The sequence below is a fragment of the Panthera uncia genome (assembly GCF_023721935.1).
Source record: "Panthera uncia isolate 11264 chromosome C1 unlocalized genomic scaffold, Puncia_PCG_1.0 HiC_scaffold_4, whole genome shotgun sequence".
NCBI lineage: Eukaryota > Metazoa > Chordata > Mammalia > Carnivora > Felidae > Panthera > Panthera uncia.
In genome coordinates this window covers 63,056,938-63,084,407 of record NW_026057585.1, presented here as the reverse complement: position 1 = coordinate 63,084,407, position 27,470 = coordinate 63,056,938, and the positions used below count along the sequence as shown (strand labels likewise).

The window sequence follows — 27,470 nt, the reverse complement described above, 5'->3', positions numbered from 1 at the left end:
GATATATATATATATTCTAGGGGTGCCTGCCTGACTCAGTCAGTAGACCAATGGACTCTCAATCTTGGGTCCTGAGCTGAAGCCCCACGTTGGGTATAGAGAGTACTGAAAATACATAAATAAATATTCTATTTTCCAACTTCACAGAGCTAGTCTGTGGGCATACTCTAGAGTGGCTACAGGAGTGAGGTATCAACCCCCGAGGTGCGGGTTTAAGGCAAGTTGGTCTCAGAGGCGTGAGTAGGAGTTGGGTGAACGCTCTCTGTGGCGTTGGTGTGCCCAAAGGAGGACGGTTGGGCCCTGATAGGGTGGGGTGGTGGTCGGCACGGGTAGGCGAGGGGCGGGCCGGCCCCGGGGGCGGGGTCTGCGGCGGGCCGGCCTCCGAGGGAGGGGGAGAGGCCGCGGCGGGCGCGTGCGCGTGGTCACGCCGGGCGTTTCAAAACCCCTGCGGTCCGGACGGAGCAGCGTGATTGCTGCGTGCGCTGCCCCGGAGCGGGCGCTCCTCAGCTGCCTCACAGCGAGGTTCGACCCCTTCTCTCGCGGGATCCGGGTCCGCGCTCGACGCTCGCTCTCTCCTGCCGCCCCGCCGACGGGGGTCGCCATGGTTCACTTCTTGCACCCGGGCCTGTCGCCCAGGAATATCGTCCCTCCCGACGCTCAGAAGGATGCCCTGGGTTGCTGCGTGGTGCAGGTGAGCACCGGGGCGGGGACGCGAACCTCGGCGGGACGCCGCGCTAGCCAGGGAGTCGTCGGGGACTGTGCGAAGGCACTTGCTGGTTCGTTTGGCTGACGTGGGGTAAAGTCTGAAGAGTGAGCCGAGGCTGGGCTCCTGTCGTCGCCGGGGAAGTGCACGCTGGAAGGGAGTTTTCTGTCCCGGGCGTCCCAGCCTCTGGGCCGAGCGCTCTGACCTGGCGCCGCAGCGTTCAGGCGCGGCGAGGGCGAGTCCCGCCCCCCGGCTGACCAGAGGGCATCTCCTCCTCCGGTCTGCGATTCTCATCTGTGGAGGCAGCCGCCGTTTGCTGAGTGGTGTTAAGTTCGGACGTAAACTCTCTAGGCTTGGCCGGCAGTTGACGGTGGCGCTTATTATTGTCATAATGAACCCAAATGCCCCCGACCTCGACCGTACTGCCACGTGCATTGTGGACGTGGTACTCCGCAGAGAATGTGACCCAGCAGTCCCTAGTACCCGAGGCCTGTGCCCCGGAACTCTAGCTGGAAGCCGCTCGTGAGTCCGGCGAGGGGGTGGGGGGACTAGAACCCCAAGACTTGAAATTCTTTCAGTTCACGTGTACCCCCTTCCGCCCTCCCTCCACGGAATTCCTATTAAACTACACCTACAAAAATGCAAACCAAGAGAGTGTATTTTCTGCTGTGTGTTAAGTATCGCGTTTCTAGAGTAATCCGGTTATCTCTAGTCTTTTGTATGCATTGATAGTCTCCATTTTTCTGTGGTCTAGGGCAGTTGAGAACTCTCAAGGTTAGTTGATTTGCTTAAGAACCTGAACTTGACTTCAGGTGTTCTGGGGTCAAATTGCACATTCTACCACGCCCCAAGGGCCACGACTCTTAGAACTCAAAATCTGCTTAAGGCTCAACCTAAAATATGGAGGGAAGGAAACGTTCATTGAGGTTGTACTTTACGTGCAATACCTTGTTGGAAGATTGTTGTGCCCTACAACGATCTGTCCTGTACTTCTCTGTACTCTGTTGGATTCACTTTTAATGCTGCTATATAATTTGTAAATTTGTTTGTAGCTAATGGAAAAGCTGGGTTTTTAAGCATGTACTATAGCACAGTATCTCAAGCACATTTTTTGTTGACGCTAATTGGAATTGAAACAAGATTTTTCTCTAGAAATCAAACCAACCCATTTTCTGCCTGGTTCCATAGTGTACTGCATACATTCGTTTTCTTGGTAAGATTTTATTTTCAATTAATCTTGAAAATTAACACATTTTCGCTTATATATATTTTCCCATTTATGTCATCTTTAATTTTATTTAGTAATGTGTTGTAGTTTTGATAATAAAGGTCTGTGACATATTTTGTTAAATTCATCCCTATTTTTGATACTGTAAAAATATTTTTGAAAAACAATGCAAAGAATTTTTTGGTGTATTGCTCTTGTATCCTACAATCTTGCTAGATTCACTTTTTTTTAAAGATTTCTTAAGATTTTCATCAGTTATGTCATCTGCAAATAAAGACAGCTTTACTTTATTCCCTTTTAGTCTATGCTTTTTTTTAAGTCTATGCTTTTTATTTCCTTTTTCTAAATTGTATTTTCTCTAGAACCTTTGTAAAATGTTGAAGTGGTGAGAGTAAACATCTTTGTATTCTAGATCTTTCACCTTTAAGTATGATACTGGTTAAAGGTTTTTCCATAGATGCCCTTTATCAAGTTAAGGATGTTTTCTTCTATTCCTAGTTTGCCAGGAGTATATTTAAAAAAAAATTTTTTTTTTTATGTTTTTATTTTTGACAGAGAGAGAGAGAGAGAGAGAGAGCGAGCGCGAGCGAGCATGAGCGGGGGAGGGGCAGGAGAGAGAGGGAGACACAGAATCAGAAGCAGGCTCCAGGCTTTGAGCTGTCAGCACAGAGCCCGATGCAGGGCTCAAACTCACAGCCTGAGCGATCATGACCTGAGCCGAAGTCGGACGCTCAACTGACTGAGCCACCCAGGCGCCCTTGCCAGGAGTATTTTTAAAATCATGAATGTGTGTTGAATTTTGTCAAGTGCTTTTTCAGCATTTATTAAGATTATATGTTTTTGTTGTTTTTCTGTTAATGTGGTGGACTTTCTAGATTGTGAATTTAACTTTACATTTACATCTAAACCCCACATGGTCATGATGTATTGTTTTTATATACCACAGGATTTTATTTGCTGATATTTCATTAAGTATTTGTATGCCCCGTGTTTATGAGGGAGATTGCTCTCCAGAGATATTTTGTCTAGTTTTAGTATCACGATAATGCTGGCCTTAAAAATGAATTGGGAATTGTTCCCTGTTCAATTTTTTTTCCTATTCAATTTTTTGAGTTTGTGGAGGATAGATATTATTTTTTGCCTTTTTAAAAATTTAATTATTTCTTTTGAGTAAACTCTGCCCTCAATGTGGGGCTCAAACTCATGACCCTGAGATTATTTCTTCCTTAGATGTTTAATAGCACTCATCAGTGAAGCCACTGAAACTAATTTCTTTGGGAGAGCTATTCGTATACTTCATTTTATGTTTTATAAAAGCATCAATTTATTGAGTCATAACATTCCTAAATATGTATGCACTTATTAACAGATTATCAGTTTTTGTAGTTATTTAAGTAATTTGCCTATTTCATCTGAGTTACCAAATTTATTGGCAAAATTGTTCATAGGATACCTTTATTGTCATTTTAATTCTTATAGGATCTGTAATGATGTTCCCTCTTTTGTTCCTGGTATTGGTGTTTTCTCTTTTTACTTTCTCTTAGTCTTTGTATCTAGGGATTTAATAACTGTTAGTTTTTTTGAAGAACTAACTTTTGGTTTTGATTTATATCCATTGCACATCTGTTTTCTCTTATTTCTGCTTGTATCTTTATAATTTCTTATGTTTATCTTTGGGTTTAACTTACTCTCTATCTTTTTAAGGTGGAAACTTAGGGCATTAAATTTATAACTTGTTTCTAAATTTTTTAAAATGTTTTTAAATTTATTTTTGAGAGAGGCATAGCGCGAGTGGGGGAGGGGCAGAGAGACAGACACACACACACACACACACACACACACACACACACAATCTGAAGCAGGCTCAAGTCTCTGAATTGTCAGCAAAGAGCCTGATGCGGGGCTTGAACTCATGAACCTTAAGATAATGACCTGAGCCAACGTTGGACGCTTCACAGACTGAGCCACCCAGGTGCCCCTTACATCTTGTTTCTAATACAAACATTTCCTCCAATAGTGCTTTGGTTAATACCCGTAAACTCTGGTATATTGTTCACAATATTTTCTAATTTCCATTATGATTTCTTCTTTGAGCCATGGGATGTTTAGAAATGTATTGCTTCATTACCAAATAGTTGGGGATATTTAAGATATCTTTTTTTTTTTTAAGGGGGAGAGGGGAGAGGGAGAGAGAATCCCAAGTAGGCCCCTTACCCAGTGCAGAGTCCTTCGCGTGGATTGATTCTAGGACCTGAGCTGAAATCAAGAGTTGGGTGCTCAACCAACTGAGCCACTCAGGCACTCCACACACATCTTTTTTTTTTTTAAATTGACTTCAAACGAGGGGCGCCTGGGTGGCTCAGTCGGTTAAACGGCCGACTTCGGCTCAGGTCATGATCTCGCGGTCCGTGAGTTCGAGCCCCGCGTCGGGCTCTGTGCTGACAGCTCTGTTCTGTGATTCAGAACAGGCCGAATCTGAAATCAACCTGTTTCAGATTCTGTGTCTCCCTCTCTCTGACCCTACCCCGTTCATGCTCTGTCTCAAAAATAAATAAACGTTAAAAAAAAAAAATTGTAAATTGACTTCAAACATAATTATTGTTAGAGACAATACTCTATGATTTTAATCCATTTGTATACATATATTTTAAATGTTTATTTATTTTTGAGATAGCACCAGCATGGGAGGGGCAAAAAGGGGTGGGGAGACAGAGGATCCAAAGTGGGCTTTGCACTGACAGTGGCGAGGCTTGAACTCAGGAACTGTGAGAATCATGACCTGAGCTGATGCTGGACACTCATCAGACTGAGCCACTCAGGTGCCCCTTAATCCATTTACATTTATTGAGATTCGTTTTATGGCTCAGATATGATTTATCTTGGTGCACACTTATGTGCACTTAAAGATATATATTGTACAGCAATATATGTGGGTTTTATCTATTAATGTCAGGTGAAGTTGGTTGATAATGTTAATTTTCTATATTCTTACTCCTTTTCCAGCTACTTGTTTTTTATCAGTTGTTTGAAGATGAATGTTCATTTCCAACTCTGGATTTTTCTTTTTATTCTTTGAGTTTGCTTCATGAATTTTGAAGCTGTTAGTAAGTGCATATACATTTAGGAATTACGTCTTCCTGATGAATTGATCCTTTTATCTTTATGTATTCTGGTAATAGTCTCACCTTGAAGTCTTTTTCTGACATTAATATAGTTAACTCCGTTTTCCTTATGATTGGTATTTGACAATCCTGTATGGTTGTTCATGTTTAAAGCACATCTCTTGTAGAAAAGGTCTTTTATTCAGTCTGACAGTCTGCCTTTTAAATCAGAGTAAATGTGATTATCAAAATTGTTGGGTTTAAAGTCTGCTGTGTTGCTATTTGTGTTTTATTTGTCCTGTTTGTCATTTTGTTTCTTCCTTTCCTGACTTGAATTGAACACTTTTCAAGTTTCATTTTATCTCTCCTATTGACTTGCTAGTTCTGCTTCTCTCCTTTACCTTCTTCCAGTCTTTCCCCCCTCCCCCCTTCTGTCAGTCTTTAATGGTCACTCAAAGGTAGCAGTTTTTAAAGTGTGGATTAAGGACCTCTGTGGTCTCTAAGGCCCCATTTTCTTTTTTTTTTAGGTTTTTTTTTTTTTTTTTTTTACGTTTATTTATTTTTGAGAGACAGAGACAAAGCATGAGCAGGGGAGAGGCAGAGAGAGAAGGAGACACAGAATCTGAAAGCAGGCTCCAGGCTCTGAGCAAGCTGTCAGCACAGAGCCCGATGTAGGGCTTGAACCCGTGAACTGTGAGATCATGACCTGAGCCAAAGTTGGACGCTCAACTGACTGAGCCACCCAGGCACCCCAGCGTGGAATTGGGTTTTTAACTTCTTTTATTTCTAAATGAATTAATACAGGTTTTAAAGATTTCTCAGTTTTAACTTATGTAGTAACATGTTGATAGATAGAATCCAGTTTTTAAGAGTATAAAGTGGTCCTAAAACCAAGAAGTTTGAGAGTCACAGCTCTGGGTTTTAAAATACACATTTGACTTGATCACATTCTACTTTAAAATATATCAGTTTAGGGGCACCTGGGTGGCTCAGTTGGTTAAGCATCCGACTTCAGCTCAGGTCATGATCTCACTGTTCGTGAATTCGAGCCCCACATCTGTGCTGACAACTCGGAGCCTGGAGCCTGCTTCAGATTCTGTGTCTCCCTCTCTTTGCCCCTTCCCCACTCAGGCTCTGTCTCTCAAAAATGAATAAACGTTAAAAAAATTTTTTTTTTAAATATAGCAGTTTACCTTAAAACAGTATTCTTTGATTTTTTTTCCCTTTTGTTTTGTCCTTGGTGCTAGTGAGATAATATACCTCTTACTTCTCCATGTTATAAATTGCACAATTTATTTCTTTATTTTTGCTTTGACCAGTTATTTCTTAAAGACATTAGGAAATAAAAAAGTTTTTCTCTTTATCCACGTTTCCATTTCCATTACTCCCTTTTTCTTAAATCCCAAATATTCATCTTCTTTCCTTTTTCTTCAGCTTAAAGAACATTTAACCTTTCTTATAGTGTAGATTGGCTGGCAACAAGTTCTCTCTGCTTTTTGTTTGAGAATATCTTTATTTCAGCTTTATTTCTGAAAGCTATTTTAGTTGTACTTAATTTTTTTCCCCTATTGTACTTTTTTGGGAAAGATTTTGTTTTATTAAATTTTTTTAATATTTATTTATTTTGAGAGAGAGAGAGCAGGGGAGGGGCAAAGAGAGAGAATCCCAAGCAGGCTTTGCACTGTCCGTGCAGAGCTGGATGTGGGGCTCAAACTCACAAACCTTGAGATCATAACCTGAGCCAAAATCAAGAGTTGGACACTTCACTGACTGAGCCACCCAGGCACCCCTCAACATAAGAATTTTTGAGGAACACAGTCTATAGCAAGGAGTGAGGGCTAATTTTAAAGGAGTGATTTGGGGGACACAGCCCAAGGCAACCTTAACAAATCATTAACAAGTCTTAACAAATGTTAAGAATCTTGATGAGATTAGTGGAATCTTTATGAGAGAATGGAGGGAGATTTGAGACCTGGAGACACAGGGAGGAAGGCCATGTGAAGATGAAGACAGAGATCATTTATGCTGCCTCAGTTGGGGAGAGCCAGGAGCCTCTACAAGCTGATAACAGTTTTTCCCTTGAGCCTTCAGAGGAGAATGGCCCTGCTCTCAGGGGACTTGTTTTCTGGACTTCTGTTCTCCAGAACTGTGAGAGAACAAATTTCTGTTGTTTTTAGCCATCTCATTTTTTTTTCTCAGTCTTTATTTATTTTTTTAATTTACATCCAGGTTAGTTGTAATATAGTGCAACAATGATTTCAGGAGTAGATTAATGCCTCTTACCCATTTAGCCCATCCCCTCTCACAACCCCTCCAGTAACCCTCTGTTTGTTCTCCATATTTAAGAGTTTCCTCTGTTTTGTCCCCCTCCCTGTTTTTATATTATTTTTGCTTCCCTTCCCTTGTGTTCATCTGTTGTGTGTTTTAAAGTCCTCATATGAGTGAAGTCATATGATTTTTGTCTTTCTCTGACTAATTTTGCTTAGCATAATACCCTCTAGTTCCATCCACGTAGTTGCAAATGGCAGGATTTCATTCTTTTTGATTGCCTACTAATAGTCCAGTGTGTGTGTGTGTGTGTACACACCAAATCTTCTTTATCCATTCATCCATCGATGGGCATTTGGGCTCTTTCCATACTTCGGCTATTGTTGATAGTGCTGCTATAAACATTGGGGTGCATGTGTCCCTTTGAAACAGCACACCTGTATCCCTTGGATAAATACCTAGTAGTGCAATTGCCGGGTCGTAGGGTAGTTCTATTTTTAATTTTTTGAGGAACCTCCATATTGTTTTCCAGAGTTAGTCATCTCATTTTTTGTGGTAATTTTAGCCCCACTAGGAAACAAATACATGTTCTAACTTCATTCACCTCCCTTCTGTCTTCTTTGAGAGTTTCATGTTGTCAGAACCAAACTGACAGCAGGGCAAGGGAATCTGTTCAGGAGATCTGCTTAATTCCAGTAGAGAGCAGGGTAGAGAAGATTAAGGAGTGAGTCTGGGTAGGAGGTAGGTGGCAAGTGCTGTAGTACAATTCTGCTTACATAAAGTTTACAGACATGGAGAACTAAATAGTATACAAGATAATGATTGCCTCTGGGTGAAGGGATGGGAAATAGCATCAGAAAGGGACTGCAAACATACTGGTATATTCATTTTAAGCTATGGGATAAATACAAAAGCGTATTTTAAAAATATACTTTATATTATATTTTATTTTTATATTTGAAATGTTTTATAAATTTTCTTTAAATAATTTTTTTAATGTTTGTTTATTTTTGAGAAACAGAGAGACAGAGCATGAGCAGGTGAGGGGCAGAGGGAGAGGGAGATACAGAATCCGAAGCAGGCTCCAGACTCTGAGCTGTCAGCACAGAGCCTGACGTGGGGCTCGAACCCACAAACTGTGAGGTCATGACCTGAGCTGAAGTTGGTCATTTAACCGACTGAGCTACCCAGGTGCCCCTGAATGTTTTATAAATTTCTAAATATCTTTTATGTGGATTTAGTCTTTAGTATACTATATTTTTATTTTTGTTCTTTTTAAAAAATGTTTATTTTGAGAGAGAAAGAGTGAGAGCAAGTGCACAGGGGAGGGGAAGAGAGAGCAGGAGAGAGAGAATCCTAAGCAGGGTCCTCGCTGTTAGTGCAGAGCCCTATGCTGTGCTCAATCCAACAAAATGTGAGATCATGACCTGAGCTGAGATTAAGAGTCAGTGCTTAACTGATTAAATTAACAGATTAAGTGTTTAACAGATTAAGTGCTTAACTGACTGAGCCACCCAGCCATCCCTACTATGCTATATTTTTTAAATGGAGCTGTCATGTAGTAATATGGCAAATAATGTTAGAAAATCTTAAAACTAAATATTTGGGATCAAATGTTACAAACATTTGCAAAGTAAGAGAAATCCCCAGCACCCCCACCTAATCCAGATAAAGTGGAAAACATCACTGTAAGCAGACCCTAAATCTTTGACATTTACCAATATCAATAACTTGGGATTGGAGGCTAGGCTTTTGCCAAAATCTGGTAGGGAATTTGAGTGGATACTGTAAACTATAACTATATATATAATATAAACTAATATGGGCTAACAAAGGCTGGCTTTACTTTAGTGAAATGGTAGATCTAAAAAAATTTGCTTATGAGAAAGGGAAATGGGGAATGCTGTCAGTTTTGGCGTGGATTTTGAGTAGAAAGATACCTGCTTAAAATTTGCTACTGGGGTGCCTGGGTGGCTCAGTCAGGTATCCAGCTTTGGCTCAAGTCACAATCTCGCAGTTGATGAGTTCGAGCCCTGCATAAGACTCTGTGCTGACAGCTCAGAGCCTGGAGCCTATTTCAGAGTATGTGTCTCCCTCTCTCCCTACCTCTCTCCCCACTTGTGCTCTTTCTCTTTCAAAAATAAATAAACAAAAAAACAATTTGCAGGGCGCCTGGGTGGCACAGTCAGTTAATTCGTTCGACTTTGGCTCAGGCCATGATCTCAAGGTTTTTAGTTCGAGCCCCACATCAGGCTCTCTGCTGACAGCTCGGAGCCTGGAGCCTGCTTTGGATTTTGTCTCCCTCTCTGCTCCTCTCCTGCTCGCACTGTGTCTCTGTTACTGTCTGTCTCTCTCTCTCAAAAATAAATAAACATTAAAAAAAAATTTGCTACCATAGGCTTGTCTTCACACACATTCAGGGTTTTTTGTTTGTTTGTTTGTTTGTTTGTTTATTCTGAGAGACAGCACAGCTTGGGAAGGGCAGAGAGAGACTCCCAAGCAGGCTCCACACCGTCAGTACAGAGCCCAACGTGGTGCTCAATCTCATGAACCACAAGATCATGACCTGAACCAAAATCGAGAGTTGGACACTTAACTGACTGGGCCCCACATTTAGGGTTTCTTGCTTGGTTCAGGAAATCTATAGTTGAGAAATTATCAGGGTGAGCCTTGGTATTTCCCCTGGGGTAACCATAGTTTTGCAGAATCTCTCTGATGTGAACATCTTTTTTCTTCTTTTAAGCTTATTTATTTTGAGAGAGAGAGAGTGCAAGAGAGAGAGAGACAGAATCCCAAGTAGACTCCACGCTTTCAGTGCAGAGCCCAGTGTGGGGTTTGAACTCATGAACTATGAGATCATGACCTGAGTGGAGATTAAGAGTCATATGCTTAACCAACTGAGCTACCCAGGCGCCCCTGTGACATGTCTTCTACCCAGGCCTCATAGGAGTCCAGTAAATAAAATCCCATTAAAAGTGCGTTCACAATGTTAATTTATGAACCATGAATCTCCATGAGTAAAATTCAACAGAATCAACAACAGGATTACATTCCAAGAAAATTAAGGAAATGGATTATTAAAACACTATAAGTATATTTAAAAGTAAAGATATAAAAGATGAAATAAGTCATGAAAAAAGAACAATATACAATTAGACTGTGAAGAAATATATACCACTAAACAAAGAGATAGTGACCTGGGAGATAGATGTGTGGAAATTACCCACATGAAGTATAATCTCCATTTTCCCATGGGCCTGTAAACCAATTCTGGCTTTTAAGACCTAAGTAGAAGTCTCCTGAGACTCTTTCAGGGAATCTTTTTGCTTCCCTCAGTCTTTTGGACATGAATTCTGACCTGGGGAGTTGGAGCAACTAAAATTTTGGGAATGCAAAATGGTAGATCCACTTGGCAAGAACAGGTTGGCACTTTTCTTACATAAAGTTAAATATAGACTAGTAGGAAGTGTGGAATCCCAGGGACCCAGGAATCCCATTCCTAGGAAACTACCCAAGAAAAATGAAACCCAGATTCACATAAACTTATATGAATATTTATAGCAGCTTTCTTCAAAACTGTCTAAAACTTTAAATAATACAACTGCCCTTAATGATAAAATTGTGGAACATGCGGTATAATACTTCTCAGCAATAAAAAAGGAACTAATTACAAAAACACAACATGGAAGAATCTTGAATCCTTTATGGGGAGTGAAATCAGATTCAAAAGGCCTACATATTGTATGATTCTATTTATATGACATTTTGGAAAAGGGAGAACTCTAGGGACAAACACAGATTTGGTTGCTTGGGGTTGGTGGGAGGGATTGTCTACAAAGGGACATGGGAATTTTTGGGTTATAGAACTGTTCTCTATGTTTATTGTGGTGTGGCACATGACTATGCATTTGTTAAAATTTGTGGAACTAAGTACACCAAAAAGTAATTTTTTTGCTATATGTAAATTAGACCTCAATTTAAAACACACACACACACACACACACACACACACACACACACACAGAAATGAGTAGGAAGAAAGTGATTACAGTAGTCTCCCTTTATCTGAGGTTTCATTTTCTGTGGTTTCACTTACCCTAAATCAACTGTAGTCCCGAAGTAGGTCATCGTTTGTTTTATTTTATTTTATTTTTTTAACGTTCATTTATTTTTGAGAGAGAGTGTGAGCAGAGGAGGGGCAGAGAGAGAGGGAGACACAGAATCTGAAGCAGGCTCCAGGCTCTGAGCTGTCAACACAGAGCCCCACGTGGGGCCTGAACTCACAGACCGTGAGATCATGACCTGAGCTGAAGTCGGACACTTAACCAACTGAGCCACCCAGGCACCCCTCAGGTCATCTTCTCTTGGCATATTGTCAGAAAATCATTAGGAGTCTAATGCTGCTTCACACTGCCTGTGGCATTCACCTCACTGCTTTTCATCATGTAGGCATTTTATCATTTCATATCATCACAAGAAGGATGAGTACAGTACAGTTAAGATATTTTGAGAGACAACATTGATATAATTTATTACAGTATATTGTTAATCTCTTACTGTGCCTAGTTTATAAATTAAACTTTATTTTAGGTATGTAGAGGAGAAAACAGTCTGTATCAGGTTTGGTACTGTGGGCAGTTTTAGGCATCCACTGGGAGTCTTGGAACGCATCTTCTGTGGATACGCGGATAAGTGGGGGACTACTGGATAGCATGTGAACTTATTGGAGAAATTTAGTTATGAAGAGGAGTAACTGAAGAGAATGTGGGTTTCGGCAGAAGGTGTTTTTGTTTTTAAGGTATATAGCAGAACAAATTATATGTTAAGAATGATCCATTTGAGGATACTCTGAAGATGTATGCATGAAGAAATGATAGGAGGGACCAAGGCAAGGGGGGATGAAGTCAGCACATGTGGAAGTGTTGGGCTTTGCAAGGAGGTACACATTTTCTTTTTTTGTTTGTTTTTGTTTTTAAAGTTTATTTTTGAGAGAGAACACACACAAGCAGGGGAAGAGCAGAGAGAGAGAATCCCAAGTGGAGTTTGAACTCAGGAACCATGAGATCATGACCTGAGCTGAAATCAAGAGTTGGATGCCTAACCCAGGTGCCCCGCAAACCCCCCCCCCCCCCCATTTTCCATGTAAGAGGAAAGTAAAGGAAAGATGCATGCATTTTCCGGCTAAATTTGATGGTGAGATGGCCTCATTTTTCTCCATGAAGTGAGTCAGATTCTGATAGCATAAAATGCATTTGAGGAATAAGTAGAAGGCATGGAATAATTCTTGCCTGATGTTGGGAGAGTACCCTGTCTTGAAGACCTTATGGACAGACAACTGTCTCAGAGCTACGGAGGGCTAATTTGAAGTTAATGATTATGAATTTGCTGTGACATGCTATGTTATGGGAATCTTCCTCCTTCCCATAGATGATTAGCTGCTGCGTGTTGCCACAAAAACTAGTTAGTAGAGTTCTTCTAAGAATGGAGTTTTGTCTGGAGACGGAATAAGGAGTTGAGGGTATTTGCAAAGGAGTAATTTTTACTTTGGGTCATTGAGGGAACTTAATCATTTGAAAGTGGTGTGGAAGTCAAGGAATTATCCCATGTTGAAGCCTCTGACAAAGGTAACAACCTCTGTTTGACCTATGTCTATCTCTTCGTGACTGATACAGTGCCATGCCTTTCAAATATTTGTTGGATAAACAAATGCCAGTTTCTCTTAGAGGAGAAAGAGACCATATGCCTCTTTACTCTCACCTCACTGTCAGTTCTTACTCTTCTACAGCAGCCTGGTATAGCACACTTTTACATTGTGAACACTTGAGGGTAAGAATAGGCAGGCCTGGGGCACCTGCATGGCTCAATCAGTTATGTGTCTGACTCTTGGTTTTGGTTCAGGTCATGATTTCATGGTTTGTGAGTCTGAGCCCCGCGTCAGACTCTTTGCTGCCAGTGGAGAACCTGCTTGGGATTCTCTCTTCCTCTCTCTCTGCCCCTCCCCGGCTCGCACTCTGTCTCTCTCAAAATAAATAAATAAACTTAAAAAAATACACTTAAAAAAAAAAAAAGAATAGACAGGCCTTATCCTCTGGGACATAGTAATCACTGAGTAATAAATATTTGTTGAGTGAATGACCATGTGATATCTGTTTGAGTTGCCCCTTGTGTTTCATTGAAATTGTCAGATTTCTTGGTTGTGTTCCCCACTATTAGCTCCAAAAGGATTAAAATAATATTTTGCTCATCCCTGTATTTTCAATGGCTGGCACACAACAGGTGATGAGTGAAGGATTGAGAGAACTTATTTTTTTTTCAAGATACAACAGAAATAGATAAAATCTTCCATTCAGTTAACAGTTGGAATAAGGTGGTTTCGTTACATATAAATCATGTAAGTCACCACTAGGGTAAGGAGAATGTATCTTCAGATATCCTTACCAACTAGTTTGATGTCTTTTGCATGGTCTACTTCTGTGCTGAGTTTTTCTGGATGTATTCTAACAAAGTTTGTTTTCTAGGAGGAGGCATCTCCCTACTCTTTGGTCAACATCTGCCTGAACTTCCTGATTGCTAACCTAGAGAAATTGTGTCCTGAAAGATCTGATGGAACATTGTGCCTTCCAGAGCATTGGAGTTTCCCTCAGGAAGTAGCTGATCGATTCCTTGGGGTGATGACATGGCAAGGTAATAATAACGCTCTTTTATTTTAATCTTTTAAAGTTTATTTCTTTATTTTGAGAGAGAGTGTGCACTCGCGAGCACTCTTGGATGAGTGCACGGGGGAGGGGCAGAGAGAGAAGGGAGAGAGAGAGAATGCCAAGCCCGTGTGGGGCTCGATCCCATGAACTGTAAGATCATGACCTGATCCAAAATCAAGAGTTGGACACTTAACCAACTGAGTCACCCAGGTATCCCTATTTAATTTTTTTTGATAAGGTTTCTTTATATTGTACTCTTAAAGCATTTTACTATTTGAAGAGTGCTTTCATATCCAGTTCCTGTTTTACTCCTCACAACAAATGGATGGGCAATAGGGAAATAATTTCCATTTTATTTGTGTGGAGATTTGAATCTCAGAGTCTTTCTGGGATCCCTTGCAGGAAATTTGTCTTGTTTCTAGGTTTATCCTGCTATTAGCTTAGCAGAGTGAAGACAATGGAGAACTAAACCAAGTTCCCACTCATCTGTTTGCTCTCTAGCTTTTGAAGTGCTTTTCCTATAGTCTTGTCTCCTACTCTTTTCGTTGTGAATATGAGACTTAAAAATCTTTTCATTTACTTCCCCTTGTAGTGAGGCTTTCAAAACCTCACCAAAAGTTATTTTACTTTTTGATTACAGCCTTCCTTGTGGATGTGAAGTATTTATTGTGGTTTTGTTGCATTTCCCTAATGAGTAATGATGTTGAACATTTTAAATGGTGTTTAATTTATCATGTTACTGGTTTTTTTTAAGTTTATTTATTTTGAGAGAGACAGTGCAAGTGGGGGATGCGCAGAGAAAGAGGGAATCTCAAGCAGTCTCCGCACAGTCTATGCAGAACCCAGTGTAGGGCTTGAACTCACAACCATGAGATCATGACCTGAGCTGTAATCAAGGGTGGGACACTTAACCAACTGAACCACCCAGGCATCTCCACTTTTTTTTTTAAATGTTTATCAGTTTTTTCTTAATATAAAGGCTTTTGGTAACAAATTACTGAGATGTGTTTCACATACTATATAATTCACCTACTTAAAGTGTACAGTTCAATGGTACTATTATTTTTGTTTTTAGTGATTTGGGCAGCTGTCATCACAATTTTAGAACATTTTTTGTCACCTCAAAAAGAAACTCCTTACCCATCCCCCAATCCTAAGCAACTACTCATAGACTTTTTATTTCTGTGTTGTTGTTTTTTTTTCCTGAACATTTAATATAAATCAAATTGTATAATATGTGGCCTTTTATATCTTCTTTGGAGACATGTCTATTCATATCCTTTGCCCAGTTCTTTCTTTTTCTTTTTTTTTTTTCTTTACTTATTCTTTTAATTTAAAAAAAATTATTAATTTTTTAGTTTACATCCAAGTTAGTTAGCATATAGTGCAACAATGATTTCAGGAGTAGATTCCTTAATGCCTGCATTTAGCCCACCCCCTCCCACAACCCCTCCAGCAACCCTCTGTTTGTTCTCTATATTTAAGAGTCTCTTATGTTTTGTCCCCCTCCCTGTTTTTATATTATTTTTGCTTCCCTTCCCTTATTATGTTCATCTGTTTTGTATCTTAAATTCCTCATATGAGTAAAATCATATGATATGTGTTTTTCTCTGACTAATTTCACTTTAGCGTAATACCCTCTAGTTCCATCCACGTAATTCCAAATGGGAAGATTTCATTCTTTGTGATTGCCGAGTACTTTTTTTTTTAATGTTTATTTATTTTTGAGAGAGAGAGAGGGAGGGGCAGAGAGAGAGGGAGAAATAGAAAATCCCAAGCAGGCTCAGCACTGTCAGCACAGAGCCCCAGAAATTTAAAAAAATGATCACCATGATAAATCTAGTTACCATCTGTTAACCATACAAAGGTTTTACAATATTACTGACTATATTCCCTATGCTGTACATTACATCCCCATGTCTTATTTTCTTGTTACAAGTCCCTTATCAGTTACATGGTTGCAATTATTTTCTTCCATTTTATGAATTCTCTTTTCACTTTGCTGATAGTGTGTTTTGACTTACAAACAGTTTTAATTTTTTAATGTTTATTTCTGAGAGAGAGACGAGTGCGAACGGGGGAGAGGCAGAGAGAGGGAGACACAGAATCCAAAGCAGACTCCAGGCTCTGAGCTGTCAGCACAGAGCCCAACGCGGGGCTCAAACTCACAAGCTGCAAGGTCATGACCTGAGCCGAAGTCGGATGCTTAACCGACTGAGCCACTCAGGTGCCCCAAAAATGGTTTTAATTTTCATGAAGTCCAATTTATCCATTTCTTTTCTGGCTTATGCTTTTGGTATCATATCTAAAAATTAATTGCCGGGGCGCCTGGGTGGCGCAGTCGGTTAAGCGTCCGACTTCAGCCAGGTCACGATCTCGCGGTCCGTGAGTTCGAGCCCCGCGTCAGGCTCTGGGCTGATGGCTCGGAGCCTGGAGCCTGTTTCCGATTCTGTGTCTCCCTCTCTCTCTGCCCCTCCCCCGTTCATGCTCTGTCTCTCTCTGTCCCAAAAATAAATAAAAAACGTTGAAAAAAAAAATTAAAAAAAAAAAATAAATAAAAATTAATTGCCAAATCCAAGGTCCTAAAGATTATACCTGTATTTTCTTCTAAGAGTGTTGGTTTTTTCACTCCTACACTCTTAGGTTTTTGGTCCATTTTGAGTTTATTTTTGTATATGGCATGAAGTGTAAGAGTCCAGCTTTATGTTTTCCATGTGCCTATACAGTTGTCCCATCACTATTTGTTGAAAAGCTTATTCTTTCACTATTGAATGGTGTTGGCACCCTTTTAAAAAATCAGATGACCACAGAGCATTGTGTTTATTTCTTACCTTCATTTCTGTTCTGCGAAGCAATATGTCTATCCTTTTGTCTGTATGACCCTATCTTGATTGCTGTTGCTTTGTAGTAAATTTTGAAATTCGAAAGTGAGAATTCTCTTTTTAGGATTGTTTTGGCTATTCTGGGTCCTTTATGTTTCCGTATGAAGTTTAGAACCAGTTGGTCAGTTTCTACAAAGAATCCAGCTGGGATTTGAATAAGGATTGCATCAAATAGGTACGTTAATTTGGAGAGCATTGCCATCTTAACAGCATTAAGTCTTCTGATGATGAACATGATGTCTATTTATTTAGATCATTTTGAATTATTTTCTAATGTTTTGCCATCTTAACCATTTGAAATCTTCATGAGTTTGGGTTAACTTTCTATTAAACTAGACTTTCATTTCTTTGAACAGTGTTTTCTAGTTCATGCATATAAGTTTACACATCTTTTGTTAAATTTATTTCTAAGTATTTTATTCTTTTGATATTATTTTATGTGGAATTGCTTTCTTAATTTCATTTTTGTTATTTACGTATTTATTTACTTATATTTATTTATTTTTTTGAGAGAGAGAGGGAGAGGGGCAGAGAAGAAGGGGCAGACCCTGGGATCATGACCTGAGCCAAATCCAGCTTAACCAGCTGAGCCTCCCAGGTGCCCCTTAATTTCATTTTTGGATTGTTCATTTTTAGTGTACAGAAATATAGTTGATTTTCTTTTTGAAATGTACAAAACTAGAAAATGTAAATAAACCTCAGTATATTCAACCTAAACAATTATCAACTCATGGCCAATCTTGCATCTTCCACACACCTACCCACCTTTGTCCTGCCCCCAGATATTTTGAAGTAAATCCCAGGTATTATGTTATTTCAACTGTAAATGTAGGTGGGGAGTGGGGCTTGTAAATTGTATATACATAACCGTAATTTTAATTTAACACTTAAAATTTTAATATTCGTTTTTTAATATCAGATAATGAGCGTTCATTTTGACTGATTGTCTTACAACTTTTATTTTTTTTTATTTTATTATTATTATTTTTTTAACGTTTATTTATTTTTGAGACAGAGAGAGACAGAGCATGAACGGGGGAGGGTCGGAGAGAGGGAGACACAATCTGAAACAGGCTCCAGGCTCCGATCTGTCAGCACAGAGCCCGACGCGGGGCTCGAACTCACGGACCGTGAGATCATGACCTGAGCCGAAGTCGGCCGCTCAACCAACTGAGCCACCCAGGCGCCCCGTCTTACAACTTTTAAAAACCTTTGTTTGAATTAGTATCTAGGTGAGGTCCATATATTGTGATCGGTTGATAGGGTTTTTAGGCCTCTTTTGATCTACAGGCTATCTCGTATTATTTTGCAATATGTATGTTATATGTGTATATATCTCTATCTGTGTGTGTGTGTGTGTGTGTGTGTGTGTGTGTGTGTGTTTAAGACTTTATTTTTTAGAGCAGTTTTAGATTTACAACCAGATTGAGGGTACACACATGCATAGCCTCCCCTATTGTCAACGTCACTCATTAGAATAGTACTTTTTTTTTTAACTAAGGAGGACTCTACCTTTGACACCTCATTGTCACCCAGAGTCCATGTTTTAGTTTAGGGTTCGCTCTTGGTGTTGTGTATCCTGTGGGTTTGGACAAAAGTATAAAGACATACCCATCATTATATCATAAAGAATATTTTCACTGTCCTAAAAATCCTCTGTCCTCTGCCTTTTCATACCTTCCTCCCATGCCTGGCAATCACTGATGTTTATATTGTCCCCATAGTTCTGCATATTTGGAATCCTGTGGTATGTAGCCTTTTCATATTGGCTTCTTTCACTAATATGCATTTCACTCCATGTTTTTTATAGCTTGATAGCTCATGTCTTTTTAGTGCTGAATAATAGTCCATTGTCTGGATGTGCCACTGTTTATTCATTTACCTACCCAAGGATGTCTTGCTTCCAAGTTTTGGCAATTATTGAATAAAGCTGCTGTAAACATCTCTGTGCAGGTTTTTGTGTGGACGTAAGTTTTCATCTCCTTTGGGTAAGTAACAAGGAATGTGATTGCTAGATCATATGGTAAGAATATGTTTAGTTTTGTAAGACACTGACAGACTGTCTTCCAGAATGGCTTTTGTACCGTTTTGCATCCCACCAGCAGTGTATGAGAGCTCCTGTTGCTTCACATCCTGCCCAACTTTTGGTGTTATCAGTGTTCTGGATTTTGGCCATTCTAATAAGTGTGTAGTGCTGTCTCACTCTTGTCTTAATTTGCATTTCCCTGATGACGTGTGATGTGGAGCATCTTTTCCATATGCTTATTTGCCATCTATATATCATCTTTGGTGAGGTCTTTTCAGGTCTTTGGCCCACTTTTTAATTGGAATGTTTTCTTATTGTTTTTGTTTTCTTGTTTTTGTTTTCTTATTGTTAGGCGTTCTTTTTTTTAATGTTTATTTTTGAGAGAGAGAGAGCACACACTAATGTGAGTTGGGGAGGGGCAGAGAGGGAGACAGAGGCTTCGCACTGACTCCCATGCGGCGCTTGAACTCACAAACCATGAGATCATGACCTGAGCCAAAGTTGGATGTTCAAATGACTGAGCCAGCCAGGCGCCGCATGAGTTCTTTATATGTTTTTGGATAAGTCATTTATCCGATATGCCTTTTGCAATTATTTTCTCCCAGTCTGGCTTGTCTTTTAATTATTTGGATATTCTCTTTCACAGAACATATGATTTTAATTTTATTTGAATTAAGCTAAATCAAATTTTGTTTTATTATACTTCTAAATGTTTATTTTTGGGTGAAAGAGAGTGAGTGAGGATGGGGCAGAGAGAGGGGGCCAGAGGATCTGAAGCAGGCATTGCACTGAAAGCAGTGAGTCCGATGTGGGGCTCAAACTCATGAACTGTGACATTATGACCTGAGCCGAAGTTGGACTCTCAATTGACTGAGCCCCACAATTTTAATTTTAATGAAGTCCAGCTTATCAATAATTTTTTTCATGGATTGTGCCTTTGGTGTTGTATCTAAAAAGGCATTACTATACCCATTATACCCATAGATTTTCTTCTGTTACATTCTAGGAGTTTTATAGTATTGTGTTTTACAGTTAGGTAAATCTGTTTTGTGTTTACAGTTAGGTAAATCTGTGATCTGTTTTTGAATTAATTTTTTTAATGCTTTTTATTTTAATGTTTGTTTATTTTTTGATTCCGTGAGCAGGAGAGCGGGGGAGGGGGACAGAGAATCCCAAGCAGACTCCAAACTGGCAGTACAGAGCCCAACTCGGGGCTTGAATACACAGACCCTAAGATCATGACCCGAGTCGAAATCAAGAGTCAGATGCTCAACTGACTGAGCCATCCAGGCGCCCCTGTTTTGAGTTAATTTTTGTGAAACGTGTTAGTTAGGTCTGTGTCTAGATTCATGTTTTTTTGTTTCTGTTTTTTCATGTGGATGTCCATTTGTTCCAACATCATTTGTTGAAGAAACTATATTGAATTGTCTTGGTTCTTTGAGTCAAAGATCAGTTGACTATATTTATGTGGGTCTGTTTCTGGGCTCTCTCTTCTGTTCCGTTAATATCTTTATTCTTTTACCAGTACCACACTGTCTTGATTACTGTAGCTTTATAGTGAGTCTTTTTTTTTTTTTAATTTTTTTTTTTTTAACGTTTATTTATTTTTGAGACAGAGAGAGACTGAGCATGAGCGGGGGAGGGTCAGAGAGAGAGGGAGACACAGAATCGGAAGCAGGCTCCAGGCTCTGAGCTGTCAGCAGAGAGCCCGATGCGGGGCTCGAACTCACAGACCGTGAGATCATGACCTGAGCTGAAGTCAGACGCTTAACCGACCAAGCCACCCAGGCGCCCCTATAGTGAGTCTTGAAGTTACGTAGGGTCAGCTCTCCAACTTTGTTCTTTTCTTTCAATATTATGTTGGCTATTCTAGGTCTTTTGCCTTTCCATATAAACTTTATTTATTTATTAAAAATTTTTTTTAATGTTTATTTTATTTTTGAGAGAGACAGAGCACGAGCAGGGGAGGGGCAGAGAGAGAGGGAGACACAGAATCCGAAGCAGGGTCTAGGCTCTGAGCTGTCAGCACAGAGCCTGACGTGGGGCTCGAACCCACTAACCATGAGATCATGACCTGAGCTGAAGTCAGATGCTTAACCAACTGAGCTACCCAGGCATGCTCCATATAAACTTTAAAAAAAAATATTTTTAATGTTTATTTATTTTTGAGACAGAGATGAACGGGGGATGGTCAGAGAGAGAGGGAGACACAGAATCTGAAGCAGGCTCCAGGCTCCGAGCTGTCAGCACAGAGCCTGACATGGGGCTCGAACTCATGGACCGTGAGATCATGACCTGAGCTGAAGCTCAACTGACTGAGCCACCCAGGCGAATATAAACTTTAGAACCAGTTTATTGATATTCACAAAATAACCTGCTAGGATTTTTATTAAGACTGCATTGTATCTGTATATCAACCTGGGGAAAACTGATAACTTGAAAAAAAATTTTTTTTGTTTGGATATTTATTTATGTTGGGGGAGAGTGCAAGTGGGCAGGGGCAGAGAGGGGAACAGAGGATCTGAAGCAGGCTCTGTGCTGACAGGCTTTCAACAGCAAGTCCGGTATGGGCTCGAACTCATGAACTGAGAGTTCGACCTGAGCCAAAGCCGGATGCTCTGCCCACTGAGCCACCCAGGTGCCCCTAAAAATTTTTTTTAATTCCAGTGTAGTTAACATACAGTGTTATATTAGTTTCAAGTGTGCAATATAGTGATTCAGCAGTTCCATACGTCACCCAATGTTCATCACAAGTGCACTTCTTAGCCCCATCACCCATTTCACCCATACCCCTACCTCCCTCCAGTCTGGTAACAGGAGTGTTTGTTCTCCACAGTTAAGAGTTGTTTCTTAGCTTATTTTTCTCTCTCTCGCCCTCTCTTTTTTCCTCTTTGCTCATCTGTTTCTTAAATTCCACATATAAGTGAAATCATATGGTATTTGTCTTTCTCTGACTGACTTATTTCACTGAGCATTATAGTCTCTAGCTGCATCCATGTTGTTGCCAGTGGTAAGATTTCTTTCTTTTTTATGGCTGAATAATGCAAAAAACTGATATTTTATAACATTGAATCTTCCTGTTCATGAACATAGAATATCTCTCCCACTTATTTAGTTCTTTGATTTCATTTATCAGTTTTCTAGTTTTCCTCATATAGATCTTGTACAAAATTTTTTAGATTTATACTTAAATATTTCATTGTTTTGGGGTGTTGATGTAAATGGTATTCTATTTAATGTCAAATTCCCTTTTTCATTGTTGGTATATAGGAAAGCTAGTCACTTTTGTATAGTAACCTTGTATTGTGCAATCTTGCTGTAATATTAGTTCCAGGCGTTGTTTTTTTGTTTTGTTTTATTTTTTTGTGATTCTTTCTGATTTTCCACATAAATAATATGTCACCCATGAACAAAGAGCTTTATGTCTTCCTTCCTAATCTCTTTTTTCTCTGTCTTGTCTTATTGCATTAGCAAGGACTTCCAGTACAGTGTTTAAAAGGAGTGGTGAGAGGGGACATCCTTGTGTTGTACCTTATCTTAGTGAGAAAGTTTTGAATTTCTCACCATTAAGTATGTTAGTTGTAGATTTTTTGTAAATAGTTTTCAAGTTGAGGAAATTCATCTCTATTTGTAGTTTACTTAGAGTTGTTATTAGGAATGAATGTTGGATTTGTCAAATGCTTTTTTTTTTTCATTTATTGATATGATCATGTGATTTTCCTTTTTGCATGTGATGGGTTACATTAATTGATGTTTGAATGTTGAGCCAGCCTTCTATACCTGGGATAAATCCATTTGGTTGTGGTACAGATTTCTTCTTATATGTTTTTGGATTCGGTTTGCTAGTGTTTTGTTGAGGATTTGGTTTACTGATATTTTGTTGAGAATTTTTGCATCTGTGTTCATAAGAGAGATTTATCAGTAGTTTTCTTTTGTAATTATCTGTGTGGTTTTGCTGTTAGGGTAATGCTTGCCTCAAAGAATTAGTTAGGAAGTATGTCCATATGTCCTCTGCTTCTATTTTTTTTTTTTTTTAAGTTTATTTATTTATTAGGAGAGAGAGAATGATGTGGGGCTCAATCCTATGACACTGGGGTCAAGACCAGAGCTGAAATCAAGAGTCGGATGCTCAGTCCGACTGAGCCACTGAGCCACCCATGTGTCCCTTCTCTTTCATTTCTGATACTAGTAATTTGTCTCCTCTTTTTTTTTTTTTCTTCTTTTTTTTTTTTTTTAAACTTAACCTGGACTTTTTAAATAACCAGCTTTTGGTTTTGTTGATTTTTCTCTATTGATTTATATTGATTTCACATTTTCAATTTCACTGATTTCTGTTCTAATTCTTACTATTTCTTTTCCTCTGTTTAATTTGGATTTAATTTGTTCTTTTTTTTTTTTTTTTAATGTTTATTTATTTTGTGGGAGAGAGAACGTGCACACACGTGAGCAGGGGAGGGGCAGAGAAGGAGGGAGAGAGAATCCCAAGCAGGCTGCACACTGTGAACGCAGAGCCTGATGTGGGGCTTGAACCCACAAACCGAGATCACAACCTGAGCTGAAATCAAGAGTGGATGCTCCACCGACTCAGCCACGTAGGCATCCCTAATTTGTTCTTTTTCTAGTTTCCTAAGGTGGAAATTTAAATGATTGATTTTATTTTATTCTTAAAAATTATTTATTTATTAATATTTTATTTTTAAGTAATCTCTACACCCAATAGGTGGGCTTTATCTCACAACCCTGAGACTAAGAGTCTCATGCTCCTCGGAGTGAGCCAGCCAGATGCCCCAAGATGATTGATTTTAGATCTTTCTTTTCTCTTATATGTATTCAGAGCTGTCATTTTTCCTCTAAGCACTGCTTTCACTTTATCCCACTAATTTTGATAAATTGTGTTTTCATATTGTTCCAAATTTAAAATTTCTCTTATTACACTGTAATTAACTAATTGTAATTTAAATAAAAACTTGGGAAAAGAATAAAATAGAAAAAAAAACCCAAAAAACAATTTAAAATTTCTCGAGATTTCTTCCTTGATCCATATATATTTTTTTAATGTTTGTTTATTTTTGAGAGAGAGTGCAAGTGGGAGAAAGGAAGAGAGAGAGAGGAAGACACAGAATCCAAAGCAGGTTCCAGGCTCTGAGCTGTCAGCACAGAGCCCAACACAGGGCTCAAACCCATGAGCTGTGAGACATGACCTGAGCCTAAGTCAGACGCTTAACCGACTGACCCACCCAGGCACCCCTCCATATGTTTGTTTAGAAGTGGATTGTTTAATCTCTGTTTGTTTAGAGATTTTACAGTTATTTTTATATATTTATTTTACTTTTTAAAATGTTTATTTACTTATTTTGAGAGAGAGACCGCATGCATGCTTGTGAGCAGGGGAGGGGCAGAGAGAGGAAGAGAAAGAATCCCAAGCAGGCTCCCCACCGTCAGTGTGGGAACTAGATGCAGGGCTCCATCTTAGGAATCATGAGATCAACACCTGAGCTGAAATCAAGAGTCAGATACTTAACCGACTGAGCCACCCCAGTGCCCCCAGTTATTTAATTTTTTTAAAGAAATTGTGGTAGTTTTTCTGTAGTGTTTTCCCACAATCTGGATTTTTCCATTGTTTGACAGTGCTGTGATTTTGACTATTCCTCTGATCCCTGTGATCCCTATAAATTGAAAGTTAGAGGTAGAGGCTTGATCGTATTCAGGTTTGATGGTTTTGGTTGTACCTTGTACTTCCTTAAGGGGATTAATTAAGTCTGGTTGTCCGGATGGTTTTGTGATTTTGGTGGTCATAGATGGTCATTGCCTAGATCCATTAAATCATCAGAAAATTCTTGTACCTTTGACTTTTAGTATTAATTACTCTTGACCTTTCTGACTTCAGAGTATTTCATTTTTCTGTTTTTTTCTTGTATCCTTGGTTACTCTGCCATAATTTCCTTGTATGCTCCTGTTTTTCTATATATCCCTTAAGTGTTTTATATTCCTTAAGGTTCCATCTTGGGTACCCATCTCACTTTATACACTCTTTAGGTCTGTGGGTAATCTTTTTAAATTTTTGTTCTTCTTGTTTAGCTACCACTTATTCTCCGATTCCCCAGAGTTCCCAGCACAGTACTTTTATTTTAAGCTCTAGAACCGCATATCCAGGATGCCTCATGGATATACTGCCATTTCTTCTCTGGGCTGCTCAGTCATCATATTTTTCTGGTTTTCTTCCTTCCTCAGTGGCTGTGCTGCTGATCTGTTTCCTTATCTAGCTCCCCTTGAAAGACAGTACAAATTAAAGTTTTAAGATATCTGGCTCTGATGCCAGACTGTCTAGGTTTGTACAGTCATGACTATTAGATGTTTCCTTGGGCCAGCTACTTAACTTTAGTATGCCTCAACTCATCTGCAAAATGTGGCTAACAATAATCCCTACCTCATTGGGTTTTATGAGGATTTGGAGAGTTAATATATCTAAAACGTTTAGAACATTCAGCAGCTGTTAGTTGCTATTATGACTGTTATTCCTCATTCTACTGACCTTAAATGTAAATGTTTTCGGTACCTTTGTCTTGCTCCTTCTTTTACATTCCCATGTTATCCATTCCCACAGTTTTAAATACTGTCTTTGTGCCCGTTAATTTCAAGTGTTTATACTTCAGTCTTGTAGGTTTAAAATCTATAGAATCTAGAATGCCAACTGATATTTTGGGGAATTCTGAAGGTGTAACAACTACTCAGATCTGTTTGGTTGTGGTGTAGAATTCTTTTTATACATTGTTGGATTCAGTTTACTAATATTTTGTTGAGGATTATATTATACCATAATTCTTCTATAATTTCTTTCAGAGAATAGAAACAGAGGACATAGTTCCTAACTCATTCTTTGAGGCCAGCATTACCCTAACAGCAAAACCACACAGATGTTATAAAAGAAAACTACTGACAAATCTCTGTCATGAACACAGATGCAAAAGTCCTCAACTATTCAGATCTGTGTTGAGCTGGGCTGTGAACGCTGGACCTTATACCTCCCAACTCAGTTTTGGAAATGGGTCTGCATGGGGAAGTGGTGTGACCTTGGGTGGGACAACTGTTTGTCCCATTGGATTACAGCCAGTGTAGTCCCCATAGATGAGGGCTGTTAGCTGTTGGCACTCCCAACAGATCTAGTAGTAAGTCCTTTGTTCCTAAAAAGGATCTAGGTGTCCTATTGCAGCATCTACTACACTGCCATTTTTCCCCATCTCCAAAATGACCATCTACCTATTTGTTTAGTGACATTTTTCATTTCTTCTTCTCTCCTTGGTAATATTGAAACATTTTCTACTTTCAAATCTATATCTCATTCTTTTCCTCTTACCTCCTATCATAGATACCTTTTCTTTCCTTTCCTCTGACCTCATATGCACTCTCTTCACTTCTACTTTTGCCCCTTGGCAAGCTCTGCCACACAGCAAACAGTCCTCTTAAAGTTTAATCATATCTGGACATTACCTCTGTCACTCTTGAAAGGCTTCTCCTTGTACTTAGGGTAAAAAGTCAGTTTCTTGCCCTGGTCTGCACGATTGACTCTTTTTGCCTCTGTCTCTAACCTGTCAGATGCTGGTATCCCCTCATCAACTGTGCTTCAGCCATACTGGTTTGCTCTTATTTCACAGAAAAAGCCAACCTGTTTCCCACATCAGGACTTCAGCTTTTCCTTCCATCTAGAATGACAACTACTACCTTCACCTTTCATGTCCTTCAGGTCTTAGCTTAAACATCACCTCCTCAGCCTCCTCAGAGAGACAGGATTCTTGTTTTCCTTCTTCATTTCCTTACCCCTCTATCATGTTCTTGTTTGTTTCCTTTAGAACTCTCACTACATTTATTTTATTTTATTTTGTTTTATTTTATTTTATTTTATTTTATTTTATTTTATTTTATTTTATTTTATTTTATTTTATTTATTTATTTTTTATTTTGAGGGAGAGAGAGCGCATGCGTGAGAAGGAGAGGGGCAGAGAGAGGGAGAGAGAGAATCCCTAGCAGGCTCTGCTGTCAGCAGAGTGCCCAAAATGGGACTCAGTCTCACGAAGTGTAAGATCACGACCTGAGCTGAGATCAAGAGTCAGATGCTGGGGCGCCTGGGTGGCTCAGTCGGTTGGGCATCCGACTTCGGCTCAGGTCGTGATCTCGCGGTCCGTGAGTTTGAGCCCCGTGTCGGGCTCTGTGCTGATGGCTCAGAGCCTGGAGCCTGTTTCAGATTCTGTGTCTCCCTCTCTCTGACCCTCCCCCGTTCATGCTCTGTCTCTCTCTCTGTCTCAAAAATAAATAAAACGTTAAAAAAAAAAATTAAAAAAAAAAAAAAAAAAGAGTCAGATGCTTAACCCACTGAGCCACCCAGGTGCCCCTTACTACATTTCAAAAATTTTTTAATTTAAATTTGAGTTATTTAACATACAGTGTAATATTACTTTCAGGTATACAATATAGTGATTCAGCACTTAACCTACAACACCCAGTGCTCATAACAAGTGTATTTCTTTTTTTTTTTTTTTTTTTAATATATGAAATTTACTGTCAAATTG

The 27,470-nt window shown here is 39.4% G+C and overlaps 1 protein-coding gene across 1 annotated transcript in view; it reads left to right on the top strand.

The window, feature by feature from the left end:
* The first annotated feature begins 448 nt into the window (after positions 1-448).
* Positions 449-27,470, top strand: part of ZYG11A (zyg-11 family member A, cell cycle regulator) — a 77,699-nt gene continuing 50,677 nt past the window's right edge. Inside the window, 2 exon segments of the mRNA XM_049618873.1 lie at positions 449-691; positions 13,819-13,984. Coding sequence (XP_049474830.1) covers positions 602-691; positions 13,819-13,984 — 256 coding nt within the window. The 5' untranslated portion in view covers positions 449-601.